Genomic DNA, 15,439 nt, shown 5'->3' on the forward strand with positions numbered 1-15,439 from the left:
TTTTTTTTTTTTTTTTTTTTTGAGATAGGATCTTCCTCTGTCGCCCAGACTGGAGTACAGTGGTGCAGATCTCGGCTCACTGCAGCCTCCACCTTCCGGGCTAAAGCAGTTCTCCTGCCTCAACCTCCTGGGTGACTGGGATTACAGGCGCCTGCCATCATGCCTGGCTAATTTTTGTATTTTGGGTAGAGATGGGGTTTCTCCATGTTGGCCAGGCTTCTGGAATATTTTTTTTATGTTTACTTGGAACCCAGTCTTTCAGGGTTAAGTGTCCTAATAATTATTAATACTCTACCTTCAGTTATCTTTGAAGGTGTATATTTTAAGTAAATTAGATTGAGGGCATATTTATGCAGACAATAATTTGTAAAGATGTATAGTCTGAAATAGACTACATAATATTTTTTAGAGTATAAAGGGGACTATCCTATTATATACCTTCCTCCAGCCCAGACCTTGCTTTTTGTAAGTTTAAACAATCTATTCACTCAAAAGCTTTTCTTTTATCCATCCTTTGGATCTAAAAGGCACCCAGTTGCTTTTGTTGTTGTGGCCTATTTTTATTGCTCTACCCCTTTCTAAGCTAGCATGGCCTTTCCTATGGAGTATTATTTAAAAAGTAATAACCAATGTATAATGTCAAACAGCTTTTAAAACAAGCTCAGAAATTCTCCCCAGTACACACCTCACATTTCATTACAGTGCACCTAACATAGCTATATTTGTGTCTAGGATAAATGGCTGCCATAGCAATAAGGATGCATTTGTTTTCAAAAGGGACTTGGAGGATTATACTGATGCCCAGAATATGAAGGTTATCTAGGAGAGAAACCAAATCACAGGAAAAAATGTCAGCAGAGCAGGGTCTATGAGTAGACAGGAGGCAGATGTGCACACAGCAATCCTGTCTTTGAGTACTGTGATTTTCAAGCCTGGTATTGTAGATTTAGCAGTTTTTAAAAATGGGATTTAAAAACTAAAAAGAATTCAAAATGCTACTACATAAACATATTCTCAGGTAGCAATCCTTTGAATGGTAAAAATTTATCTAGTTTTTAATGCCAATAGAAATATATTTATTAAATGCTCCTCCTCATTAATTAATAAAAAGGATTTCCTTTGTAATATATTACTTCATAATGCTGCAGAGATTAAGGAAGGAAACAAGTACGAATATTATTCTTTTGTGTGTAGCTACGTAATTGTTTCATTAAGCTCATGTTAATGGTGTGGTTATTTGTCATTTTTCTTGGTGTATATTTGTGCTGTGTATTAAAAAATAGATAAGGTCTAATGTCTCCAAACAAAAAATTATTAATCTGGGTTCTGTTTGAAATTGTTTGAAAGAATTTCACTTGTAAGTTTAAGATTCTATAGTTGATTATAAATGCCACATATAAAAATACTGATCAAACAACTTGAAATGATTACAGTTAGCAGAAGTATAAACAGATGATTACTGAGTCTTTTCTTCTCTACCATAAATTGTCAAAGTAAGTTTTGGTAGAGAGAGTTATCAAGAAATTTACCAATAAGGATTCTGATTATACTTGCTTCATTAAGTCTAATAACTTATTATTAAGTGCTGGATTTTTGTAAAACACTAGATTGTATATAAATCTAATAATGCCAAAGAGTGAAAATCATTTAATTTTACAAGGACATTTAATCTGTGTTAAATTTCTAATTAGAGGGCTAGCTATGGGCTTTACTAATAGATGATCTTTTTTCATGCCTAAAGAAAAGAAACTAATTCAGGAAACTCTGCCTGTTGTTCCCTGACATGTACAGTCCCTGGGATATTAATTTAGCTGTAACAGGTAGGTTAGCAAGTACTGACTGGCTCTCTGCTCTGTGCATACAGTTGTGACCCTGTTACATTTATTGTGGTCTTTGTGCTCCTTAGTTCAGCTAGATCCGAGTTCTTGTCTTACAACCAGGAAGAATTAGACATGTGGACACTGGAGAGTGAGTGGAGTAGAATTTATTAAGTGAAAGGAAAGCTCTCAGCAAAGAGGGGACACAGGGAGGTGGTTCCCCTACCAGAAGGTGGGAAAGTCCCCTGTGTGCCTGGGTCCAGGTCCTTTTATGGACTCAGAATGGGGAGTGCATGCTGATTGGTTTGTGAGTATGTGAAAAAGGTTAAAGCGAAGACACCACTCAATGGTGGGCACAACTGTGTAGAAAACCAGTTAGGAAAGGGTAGGTGTATGTAAAATAGGTGAAGGGTAAGGATCAGTCAGAAGAAATTGAGCCAAACAGGAAGACAAGTTCTCAATCCAGTTTGAGGATTTAATTTGTAGCTCGCCTTTCAGGCTTTAAACTGTCTTTGGCTTGGAAATGGCGCTTCATCGAGACCCCACCCCATCTCCCTAGGCATTTGGCTGCTTCCTGCCACACTCACATTCATGTTTACATTACTGTTATACCACCATGGATGTTTACAGCAGTCCTATGCAGACCCACTTCAAATAATCTACCCTACAACAACGCTAATACAAAAATACTCCTTATCACACTAAATTTGACTTATTACACTAAATTACACTTAATCTGTGCATACATAGGAAATGTGGTACTCATAATGTGTAAGGTTTGATCATTCTAATATTTCCCCCTTAAAGTTATTTATGGCTTCCTCTTTGACCTATTCTCATGACTGTAGATGATCGGAAGCATCTTCAGGAAATTTCCGCAGAGAAATGTAGTTAATTGGAAAGTAAAGCATATTTCATTTTTAGACTTCATTCTGAAAAAAATCTCATTTTCTTATTCTTAATAAGAATTAATGAGAATTGTAGCTCTCCTAGCCATGAAATTCTAGAGCTGAGGAATGTTAACTAAAAGTGGTTATTGCTCAGTGATTTGATTCTTTATGTAAAATGTTCAAATTTGCCATGTTTATCTTTAGTCAAAGCGCACTTAACAGAGACTGTAAAATCATGTACTCTTGAGTGGCATACTGGCACTCTGGCATAAGTAGATGGCAGATCACATTATAACTTTGATATACAGAGTTTAAGAGATTCCACTATTTTACAGTCTTTCTATATTGTTCTCTATATGTTTGGTCCGGGTAATCTGCATTCTAACAAATAGCATAAAACTTCATGATCCTAAGGAAGGCTTTCTTTGGCAATCTTTTGAAATCAACTAAATGGACTACCTAATTTGTACATGGAAAAGTCTGTCCTTTAATACCTGAGTACACTGGGATTTCCTCTAGATTGTGATGCTTGTAAATGAGAATCCTCTGCTGACAGAAGAAGCAGCCCTGAATAAATGCTACAGAGTGATGGATTTGATTTGTGAGAAATGTATGAAGCAAAGAGACATGAATGAAGTATTGGCTATGAAAATGCATTACATAAGCTGTATCTTTCAGAAATGCATTAACTTCTTGAAAGATGGAGAAAATAAACTGGACACCTTGATCAAAAGGTACTGTTTTTACTATGTCGTTTATAAAATACACTAAACTGAATTTTTTTTTTATATGAAGCCTGATTATTATGGGTTTCAAAATTAAACATTTTGGCAACAATTGCTGTTGTTGGAATCGCATTTAGTCTTTGACAAACAGAGAGTAATGTTATACTTACATTGAGTGATTGTTCAGTTCTGTATTCTTTACTGTGATGTTTTTGTTGTTACCAGCGATTTACAGATGAGGAATCTGAGGTTTGGAGAGGTTAAATAGCATGTGTAAGATCACACAGCGAGAAAGTGGCCCAAGTCCAAATTTGAGAATATTTCATGCCTTAGGTTGCAGCTCTGGATTTATAATGGCATCCAGGGTGTCTCTGTTACTGTACCTTGGAGAACTGTGTGTTACGCTGGTTCTCTGACCACCAGAGATGAAATTCTCTTGCATACTTACCTAAAAAAGGGAACTAAGTCTGAAGGGTGTCGCTCTATGAGAGTTTTTATTCTTAGTACAAATAACTGACATGGTAATAAGTAACTAGCTAATCTGATAACAGTGTTTAGCGTGTTTTATGGTGATAGTCACCTTTGCATATTCATTTAATGGGCCCAAAAACCTTATAAGGCCTAGCGTGACATATAGGTTGAACAGCAATTTGAATTGAGCCCATCATCATGATTTGAAGAGACAAAGGAAATCCTAAGTAACAGAAGATACTACTAAAAACTGGTGGGTTCAGCTACGAGAGAGTGCTTAGTGATTCAACTCCAATTACTCTTTAAAAAATATCTTTCAGCTTGTTAAAAGGCCGAGCTTCTGATGGCTTTCCAGTGTATCAAGAAAAGATCATTAGAGAAAGTATCAGAAAATTTCCTTACTGTGAAGCTACACTCCTCCAGCAGCTGGTTCGAAGCATTGCTCCTGTTGAAATTGTAAGGCTCCTCTTACCTAAGTTGACTCTATCAGTAAGACCTAATTACCACATATTGTATTGTTAAAGGCAAGTTCTCTTTAGTATTTATTTTTATTATTTCAGAATATTTTTAGGAACAAAGGTGGAGATAGGTTTGCCTGCCAAACCTGTTCCTGTTTATTTATTTCCCATCTCACAATCTTCTTCTTACCTTATTATGGTTCATAGTTTAATAAACAGGATGTCCCTATGTTGAAATGTAGATAGTCAGGGTAGGAACTTACATTTTATATACATCCACTGTGTAATATAGGTACACACTTACACTTGTAGCTATATGAATTACCAGCACGAAGTCATACACTAGATGCAAGTATGAATTGATTGCCTAGGGTGATAGTGTCCAGGCAGTGGGGATGTAGTGGGATAAGCCATGGGAAGGCTCATTGTGGTTCCTGATATCAATCTCAAAGTATGCTCCAGCTTCCTATAATCCACCTTAATGCCTTTGATTAGAAAATGTCCATACTTAAAACCTATTTATACTTAGCCACTATATAAGTGTGTTTTGTTAACTTTATCTGTTATTTAAATTACTTGCTATTCATTTGTCATGTATTTTAATTTGGCCTTTTCTATTTTGAGACAGAGTCTCTTTCTGTCACCCAGGCTGGAGTGCAGTGGCACAATCTCAGCTCACTGCAACCTCCACCTCCCAGGTTCAAGTGATTCTCCTACCTCAGCCTCCTGAGTGGCTGGGACTATAGGTGCGTGCCACCTCGCCCAGCTAATTTTTGTATTTTTAGTAGAGATGGGGTTTCACCACACTGACCAGGTTGGTCTCAAACTCCTGACTCAGGTGATCTACCCACCTCGGCTTCCCAAAGTGCTGGGATTACAGGCATGAGCCACTGCACCCAGCCACTTTTTCTATTTTGCATACATTTTTGTTCACCCTATCTATACCCATTCATGCTTTTATATGTTTCAACCAAAAACTTGATCAGCTTTTGTCTATCAGGCAAGAAATTGATCCTAAGACCAGTCCCATCCATGGCTTCCTCCCTCCCTCTGGCAAATCTGGTTCCCTTCTCTATGCTTTCTCTCTGGGTTGTTATGTCATCCTCAATGTAGAGCATCAGGGCTCAAAGTGGGCTCCAGATGCTCCTTCGTACATTAATAATTCACCTAGTCTGAACCATAAAATAAACAAGAAAGACCTGAGCAAGCAAGACTATCTCATAAAGTTCATGTATTAATTTATTCATGTGTGTTCCCCCTACTTTCAAGGGTTTCTTTACTCATACTTTTTTTTTTTTTTTTTTTTTGGAGACGGAGTCTAGCTCTGTCGCCCTTCTTTACTCATACTTTTTAACATAGTTGGCTATTGAGTGTTTATGCTTTTGGAAGAATAAAGTTAGCAAATGATTTGTCAATTACAAATGTGTCTTAGCAGCACATATCAAAGCCCAACCAACCATGAATTAAATAGATAAGGGTTTATGTATTCACATATACATAGATGCCCAAAGGTAGCAGACTAGGTCTGGTATAGTGACTTAAAAATAGTTTGGGGACCCAAACACTTTCTCATCTTTCCCTTCCAATATTCCTTAGCTATGTAGATTCTTATACGCATACTTATGATCTCATGGTTACGAGGCATTTGATGTTCCTCCTGCAGCTCATATTCCTATCCCAGGCAGGCAGGAAGAGCAAAGGGGTCCGTATCTGGAAAGCATAAGCTCTCCCAGAAGCCCTCTGCCTGTGTCACATGACTTTCCTTAGCTACACATGAGTCTGGGGAAATGAGTATTTTTGACTTTTCTAAACACTGCTGCTTTGAACAAAATTACGCTTCTGTTAGTGAGGAAGCTGGGAGAATTGATATCACAGAAGCAACTAGCAGTACCTGTTATGTGGGATTTCCAGCACTCAGAAATGGTTGCTACCTTTTACCTTCATGGGAAAAAACAGGAAAACTAAAACAGCAAGCCAGAGTTCTTTAAAAAAAAAAAAAAGCAGGTCAATATCATGGTCAACAAGTTATCTTAGCTCCATGTAATAGAATAATGTAATTAGAGTTTATACAGTATAATTATTATTTTTATTTGTTTATTTATTGAGGAGGAGTCTTGCTTGTTACCCAGGCTGGAGTGCAGTAGCATGATCTCGGCTCATTACAACCTCAGCCTTCCAGGTTCAAGCGATTCTCATGTCTCAGCCTCCTGAGTAGCTGGGACTACAGGCACACGCCACCATGCCCGACTAATTTTTTTGCATTTTTAGTAAAGACGGGGTTTCACCATGTTGGCCAGGCTGGTCTTGAACTCCTAACCTCAGGTGATCTGCCCGCCTTGGCCTCCCAAAGTGCTGGGATTACAGGCGTGAACCACCGTACCTGGCCTAGAGTATAATGATTAATGTTTGTCCTAGTGATCTGAGTCATCAAGCAAAGGTTTATAATAAAGTTAAGATAGTATTTAATGCATTTTGGAAAGACTTTTCTTTAAAAATTTTTGTTCTTGGAAGTTTTATGTTCTACTGTCTGGAAAACTTGATCCCAAATGCTTGTGATTGTGCATATCACAGCTATTGTTTACTGCCTAATGAGTTTTCATATTCTGCAAGTTCTAAGCCTCTGAAGTGATGCCCACCTTTTCCCGGCATACCATGGTTCCCAGGGCTGGCTGCTGTGAGCTTCACTGTGTTGTTTTCTGACAGTGCTAATGCCTGGGCCCCCTGCTCAGCTTTTGGTTTGCTCTGCCTACTGTGGAACTCTGGCTTCTGCCTGTCTCAAGGCTCAGCAGGAAGTGTGAGGCATGGCTAAGCTTAGAAAGATTGCTCCAGCATCATAGCAGATCATACTGTTAAAGATAATTTTGGTTTATCTATTGACACTATGTATTTTAACTTCTGGAAGTTAAAATGTCTGTGATTTTATAGCATACATTGAATAAAGCATCCTGTTTGTTTTTAGGCTGAGTATCTTTCTATGGGAGGAGCTCTGACACCCAAGCTGATTCTTATCTAACAAAATAGATGACAAGATTTTGTATAACAAGGGATTTATTGTCACAACACCAGTACCAAGAAAGATTCTACTTGGTTACTCATCTGTACCACTGTTACTTTTCTTTGTCAGCCATAGTTCACATAACAGGTGTGCTCCTAGCGAAATATCCTTCAGTTTTCTTTTGAGTTACATCTGTGAGAATGTCAGTATGTGGTATGACTCCCACAACTGTCCCATTTCATGGGAGATTTTGAACATGTCTCAGGCAGTTTTGTGAAGAAATTTGAACATGAAAATATAATTGTCGTAATGTCTGTTGAATATATCATATTCTGTTGATTTGTGGAGCAGACTGCTCCACGATTCCGTACTCTACTTTTGAGGCAAAAGAATTATACAGATTTGTAAACATTCAGTGTAATATTAAGAACCAATAATTATCAAACTTTTAGTATGTCTTAGAATTACCTGGGAATATTGGTGGTAATGCAGGTACCTAGACCACATCCTTAGAAATTCTAAGTTACAAGGTATGGGGCAGTGGGAGGGATCTGCATTTTTACCAGGTTCTCTGATGCAGTCCAGCATTTGAGAACAACTAAAATAGACATTCATTCCTGATGGAATTATTAACTGAAGTATCTAATATCTGAAACTTGATTTCACCTAATTTTTCCTCATTATACTATCTTTATTCCAAAAGAGAATTCATAGCACTTTCATGTGAAAGCAAACCCAGTCATTATTATTTGTATTCAAGAAGAACATGGCAGTTCCCAAATGAGTGCTACTTTTAAAATGCTTCTTGAATCTTTGAATATTTTCTTTGACTATCTTGAGTATACAGAACAGTGAAGGACATTGTTCCTGGGTGATATTTTAAAATCTCTGTTATGTACAATTGGTAAGATAATATAAAACAAATATTCTTAGGAAGAAAAAGCAAATACCCAAAATGAAAATTATAAAGTGTCAAAATTCTGGTTTGGAATAAATGAAGAAATTTGAAAAACTCAGAACAAAGAACTGTTAGGAATAGGCAAGAAAAATAGATACTGTGTAAATATTTTTTGCTAAATAAGTTTTAGTAGCATCGTCTCAGACAGATAAATACTTACCCTTATATATATATATATTTTTTTTAAATAAAAGATCTTGCACTGTCACTAAGGCTGGAGTGCAGTGGCATGATCTCGGCTCACTGCAACCTCTGCCTCCCGAGCTCGGGTGATCCTTCTGCCTCAGACTCCCAAGTAGCTGGGACTACAGGCGTGCCACCATGCCTGGCTAATTTTTGTATTTTCAGTAGAGTCAGGGCTTCACCAAGTTGGTCAGGCTGCTCTCAAACTCCTAACCTCAAATGATCTGCCTGCCTTGGCCTCCCAAAGTACTGGGATTACTGGCGTGAGCCACTGCTCCCAGCCCCTTATAATTTTCTTTGTAAAAAAAAATATATAGACCAGGCGCAGTGGCTCACGCCTGTAATCCCAGCACTTTGGGAGGCCAAGGTGGGTGAATCATGAGGTCAGGAGTTCGAGACCAGCCTGGCCAACATGGTGAAATCCCATCTCTACTGAAAATACAAAAAATTGTCTGGGCGTAGGCGGGCACCTGCAATCCCAGCTGCTCAGAAGGCTGAGGCAAGAGAATCGCTTGAACCTGGGAGACGGAGGTTGCAGTGAGCCGAAATGGAGCCACTGCACCTCCAGCCCGGGTGACAGCGTGAGACTCCATCTCAAAAAAAAAAAAAATTATAAATGTTTTCTAACAACCTTTTTTAATTTTCCATTGCCCGCTAGTAATAAGTTTCACACATTTGGTTTTTCTTAATAGTTTGATTCAATTGCATGTGTGTTTCTTAACAAATTTGGAACATACCAATTATAATGGTGATAATTTATTTGAACTGCAAGCCAACGTAAAACAAATGAGTTTAAATATATTGCCTTTAAAATACTGATATTATACTATACTTTTTGGAATTAAGATAAACATTTTTGATGTGCCTTATAATTGTTTCAAGGAATATGAACATTTTCTGGATGTCAGTTCTCAGAAAAAAAAATTGCACTCTGGAGTCATTATCCTAAATCTGAATCACTATGGGCTTACTGAATTATCCTCACTGGAAAAATACTTTTATTCTAGATTAAGGGTGTATTTTTCTCTTTAATTTTCTAGACCTATGACTGACTTTTCATATGTTTTGTACAGAAAATGGTATATTCTAAAAGATTTTTGTCATTTTGTCTTAAAGCCTGTGTAATCTATAGCCTTAATGATTTCTTCCTTTTTGTGTCAATATTATAGGACAGCAGTGTCCATGGGCTGATACCTCTGTAGTGTTTCCATGGTGATTTCAGAATTTGTTTTTTCTCCTCTTCGTGCCCACTCTAGGGTTCTGATCCCACTGCATTCTCTGTCCTTACCCAAGCCATCACTGGCCAGGTGGGTTTTGTGGATGTGGAATTTTGCACTACCTGTGGAGAAAAGGGAGCAAGTAAAAGATGTTCAGTTTGCAAAATGGTAAGAATGAAGTTCTTTTTAGTTCATTGACCTCTGGTTTAGATGCAGCCAAGCTGATGATTGAGTTTTAATATTCCGTAAGAGTGGACATTAGTTTTCTAATAAATTGTAGCAATGGAAATATTTTATTTAATACTTAAAAAGTAGTTTTGGAAGAGAATTAATAGGATCAGTATAGTTATTTACTGTGTCTTCTGCTACACTGCCAGTCTTCCTTTGCCCCTTTGTTGGTCACCTCATGGAAAGAAAGGATATGAATGAATGAATATGAGAAAATAAGAGAAAGATTATCTTTGGTGCAAGAAGACCAAGGCTGGTGCAGATATGAAACCTAGAATAGGACAGTTCATAAATATACATTCTTTACTCTTCTGATGTTGACTTTAATGACAGTGTCTTCATCCTTGTAAAACTACAATTTCTGACTGTTGCCAGTCTTTAATTCCTATGGACTGTACTTCCCCCTTCTGCCAGAATTAACTTTGTAAAAGGCATATCTGATTGTGTTCTCACATCCAGATACTGAGCACATGCATGTGTCTGTACATTCACTTAATCCCATAGGTAGCATCAACTGCCTGTTGACTTTAAAGTTGAAATTCTTCAGCATGTTGTATGAAACCCATTATAATCTACTGTAACCTACTTCTTCAGCTTCATCTTGTTTAATGACTTACTTCTCTGAACCTCAGTTTCCTGAATTAAATGAAATTCCAGAATCAAATCAAACTATTCATATTGGTTAACTATTACTGCTTTTAAAAACACACTGAAACTCAGTGCTTAAAACAATAATCATTTAGCCTTTCTCTCACAGTTATGGTTGGCTGTTCTCAGCTGGAGCAGTTGTGCTCCATGTGACTGTCATCCTTCTTGTACTAGCAGGCTAGGCTGAGCATGTTGTCTTGGCAATAGCAAAGGTACACATGGGCAGGTAGAAACACAGAAGGCCTCTGAAGGACTAGCCTTGAAATTGCCATGTTGTGTCATGCTATTGGCCAAAATAAATCACACGGCCCAATATGAAGTCAAGTCTCCTCCCCCTCAGTGCAGAGAACTTTGAAATCGTTTGAGAAAGTGTATGAATGCAAGGATGAATGAAGAACTGGGGTCAACAATACAATATATGTATAAGGGCCTAGCACAGTGCTTGGCATATAGTAAGTGTTTAATAACGTTCATTCCTATCTCCTTTCCACCCCCACTTGCAAAAATATAAGGCCATTTACAAAAACTTCTTGCTGTTTTTGAACTTATCATTCACTTCCCTGTTCCTGCATTTTTGTACTAGATATTTTCTCCAGTCAGAATTCTTCTTTCCTATTTTTCTGTCTACCTTGACTCACCACAGCTAAAGTGAGTTGCTGCTTCCTCCATGCCTCCATCACTCTTACATCCTGTACTGTGTTTAAAAATTATGTATTTAAGTGCCTGCCTCTCTCCCTTCTTCCGTATCTTTCTTTTTCTTGACCCTAGCTACCTTTGGGACAACAACTCTATCTTCCTTGTCATTGTGCTGTACCAATTCTGACACATAGCGGGTTCATAATAAGCTATTTGCTAGTCTTTGGTAGACTATTTGTTACATATTCATTATTGTTTTAAAGTAAAGCTACAAACTATAAATCTAAATGAATACACAGATACTGTGTTAGACTGTTCTTACATTGCTATAAAGAAATACTTGAGACTGGGTTTTTTTATATTTCTAAAGAAATTACATTTATAAAGAAAAGAGGTTTAATGGGCTCATGGTTCTGAAGGTGTACAGGAAGCATGGCACGGGCATCTGCTCAGCTTCTGATGAAGTCTCAGGAAGCCTTCAATTGTGGTGGAAGGTGAAGGGGGAGCAGGCATGTCACATGGCAGGAGCTAGAGCAAGAGGAGGTGGGGGAGTTGCCACATGCTTTTGAATAACCGGATCTTGTGAGAACTCACTCACTATTGTGAGGACAGCACCAAGGGAAGGGTGCTAAACCGCTCATGAGAAAACCACCCCCGTGATCCTATCACCTCCCACTAGGCCCCACCTCCAACATTTGGGATCACAATTCAATATGAGATTTAGAGGGGACAACATCCAAACTGTATCAACCACATATTATGGTTTTAAAATAAAGTATGGAAAACGACATTTTTATAGCTTAGGCATAGTTGGGAAATCTTACAACCCGAGCTCTGGAAATGAAAATAAACCAACAATTACTTTCAGGTGATATATTGTGATCAAACCTGCCAGAAAACACACTGGTTTACTCATAAGAAAATCTGTAAGAATCTGAAGGACATTTACGAAAAGCAACAATTGGAGGCTGCCAAAGAAAAGAGACAAGAGGAAAACCGTACGTATATAAAAACCGAGTTCACCCTGCTTCTTAGTGGAGAGAGAGATGATAGGTGATCTTAACACAACTGGAACTGAGTCTTCTCTGGAAGCCATAGGAGCTCAGGAGTGACCAATGAAAGAATCACATTTAAATTTAAATGTGTCCCTTTTTTAAGTTCTTGGGATATAGTCAGCCTAGACATCACTGGAAAACAGAGACGTTAAATTCTGAGGGATGTAGTTTATTTCATATTCTACATTTTAGCTCAGGTGACTGCCCTGGAACAATGGGATTCTTAATGGGTATTAACTTATATTCTGCTCATGAAGGATTTTAAAGTCTTTGAATAAGAGAATTAATTAAATTTCTACTAATGACTACCAGAAGATTTTAAGGGTGGAAACCTTTAAATTCTTTAATTAAATTTCAGAACTATAGGTGAAATTACAGAGTACATTTATAAATCATTAAATTGCAGATCTAATATACAGATCAAATTTCTACAAGTGTCAGAGCAGTGAATTTTGTATTTTTTTTCTCCATCCTCTTGAGGTTTTGTGACCCATTTTCATCAGAAATAGTGAGTTGCTTCAGCAGTGATTATCAGATTGGAGAGGAGAACCACCCCCACCCTCATGCCTCATTCCAGAGAATATATTGTATGTTCTGGGGGAGTGCATGTAGTTTGAAAAAGATGCCTCGGTTACTCTGATACCAGGCATTTCTGCCTCCACCTCTCAAGGAACCATATCCCCTTTACTACTGGGTTGAGAAATACTCTCAGTGGAATTAAATGGTTTGTACACAGTTAAACCATTTATCCTTAATAGTCAGGCTTTCTGACTGCCATGCCTTCTCTTGTTTTCTTGACCAGACTTTTTTATTCTATGTGCTAAGGACAGAAAGTAACAAATGTTCATTACTAACACACCACTGAGGGAGAAGATTGTCAGTAGAATGGGCACTCCCATTTGTTAAGCATCATTCATGCGCCAAACACTGCTCTAAATATTACACACACCTTTATTCTTCACCAATGGAAGCTAGCGTTTATTACCTACGTATTACAGACAAGGGAAACAACTGCATGCAGGCAATTACCTCTCCAAGGACATCAAACGAATTCACAGAAAAGCTGTATTCAAATACAGGCTTTGTCAAGTCCCAAGCAACAATCCTGATTTAGAGATGGCTTTGGAACCAGAGGCCTGAGTTCAAATGCTGGTTCTGCTGTTTCACTAGCTAGGAAACTTGTAGCAAGTTACCAAACCTCGCTCTTCTCAGTTTTCTCATTTGTAAAATAACATTAGCGATGACAGTAGAGATAATAATATACCTCATGTAGTTGATATGAAGATTAAATAATACATGTAAAGCATTGAGAAGAGTGTCTGACACATGGTAGGAACAAAATAACTTCTTCTTTTTTTAATCAGATGGCAAACTTGATGTCAATTCTAACTGTGTTAATGAAGAGCAACCAGAGGCTGAAGTGGGTGTCTCCCAAAAAGATTCCAATCCTGAAGATTCCAGGGAAGGAAAGAAAGTATCTCTTGAAAGTGAAGCTGAGTTGGAAGGCTTACAAGATGCTCCTGCAGGGCCACAGGTGTTGGAGGAGTAAAAGCCAGAGCAAGTGCCAGTGTGGATGGTCCTCCCCCTGCAAGAAGCTGGAAAACTCATGGGAATGCATTGTCCTCGCCTCGTTATACCTGCATGGCACCATGGCAGGATTCCACATTTCATAGAATAGAGGTTTTCAAGGAAACCCCTGTTGACCGTGCCCTAATTTCCTGTTGATTTCTATTCTATAATTGAACAGATAATCCTATGGAAAATTTTTGGTTTCACAATACAGGAAAAACATTCCTATTTCCTTTCTGAGGCTGGCTTTCCAGCAATTGTTTCAAAGGAAAATAGATCCCCTTAAAGAAAAAATAAAGGTTTTAGGGAACAAAGGGACAAGCAGAACACGTGTGGAAGAGAGATTTTCAAGAAAGAAAAAATTTATAGCTACAGAGATGGGTAGTTAGAAAAATCGTAACTTATATGTGAATAAAAATACATATAAACAGCATTTACTGTAGTGACGTTCTACTTAAGATGCAATGAAATGAAGAAAAGCTTCATGTTCAAGGACCTTTGCCATAGTTCAGCTAATTGTAGTTTTATACAGAAATGATCCTGAACACTCTGAACTTGACATAGTCCTGCGGTGATATTCTATCTGCAGTATTTGTACCTCCAGAATGGCAGATCCCTCAGCAGGAACAAAGGCGTATTGACGGTTCTCTCAGCATGTGCAAAAAAGGTACTTCCTGAAACTTTTGATTCAATAATGGCTAAACATACTATGTACACAATTATTGTAAGGCTAATTCACGTGCCATACTCCACCTGAAAGCCTGAGTTATCTTGCTATAAGCTTTTCATGGAGCACTTCCTTTCCAGAAATTGATTTGTAACTCTATTAGAGAATGTCCTGGTGTCAGTTGTTAGCATATGTAGTATTTAAACAGAGCTAGAATGTGATGTCTGAAGATAGTGCTGCGTTTCTAAGTTTCTTGTGTGGATTTTAAAATAAATTGTGCCTACAAATATAAACAACTCATCTTGTTTTATAATTTATTGTTGGGGAGTGGCAAATGCTAGAGAAATATTAGAGAACTTAAAAAATAATAGGGAACTTGACAAATATTGGAGAACAGCAAAGTAACAATTATTTTAATATGTACAATGGCAGAACAAAATGACTCGAATTCTCACCTCACTTTGCTGATCAAATTCTATCTTGTGGATTTTGTTTGTTTGTTTGTTTTTGTTTTGAGACAGAGTTTGGCTCTTGTCGCCCACACAGGAGTGAAATGGCACTATCTCAGCTCACTGAGACCTCCGCCTCTTAGGTTCAAGTGACTCTTCTGCCTCAGCCTCCCAAGTAGCTGGGATTACAGGTGCCCACCACCACACCCAGCTAACTTTTGTACTTTTTTTCTTTTTTTTTTTTTTGAGACAGAGTCTCACTCTGTTGCCTAGGCTGGAGTGCAGTGGCGCAATCTCGGCTCACTGCAAGCTCCACCTCCCAGGTTCACGCCAGCTAATTTTTTGTGTTTTTAGTAGAAACGGGGTTTCACCATGTAAGCCAGGATGGTCTCGATTTCCTGACCTCGTGATCCGCCCACCTCAGCCTCCCAAAGTGCTAGGATTACAGGCGTGAGCCACCACGCCCGGCCATT

The 15,439-nt window shown here is 38.1% G+C and overlaps 1 protein-coding gene across 1 annotated transcript in view; it reads left to right on the forward strand.

Annotated features, from left to right (window-relative positions):
• The window catches only part of ANKMY2 (ankyrin repeat and MYND domain containing 2), a 48,141-nt gene extending 33,328 nt beyond the window's left edge, over positions 1 to 14,813 (forward strand). The window contains exons 6-10 of the mRNA XM_011961742.1: positions 3,227 to 3,441; positions 4,224 to 4,359; positions 9,754 to 9,882; positions 12,095 to 12,224; positions 13,646 to 14,813. Of these exons, the coding sequence (XP_011817132.1) occupies positions 3,227 to 3,441; positions 4,224 to 4,359; positions 9,754 to 9,882; positions 12,095 to 12,224; positions 13,646 to 13,830 (795 nt within the window). The 3' untranslated portion in view covers positions 13,831 to 14,813. The remainder of the gene's footprint in view (positions 1 to 3,226; positions 3,442 to 4,223; positions 4,360 to 9,753; positions 9,883 to 12,094; positions 12,225 to 13,645) is intronic.
• Positions 14,814 to 15,439: the final 626 nt, after the last annotated feature.

The sequence above is a fragment of the Colobus angolensis genome, unplaced genomic scaffold (genome assembly GCF_000951035.1).
Source record: "Colobus angolensis palliatus isolate OR3802 unplaced genomic scaffold, Cang.pa_1.0 Scaffold568, whole genome shotgun sequence".
Lineage (NCBI taxonomy): Eukaryota > Metazoa > Chordata > Mammalia > Primates > Cercopithecidae > Colobus > Colobus angolensis.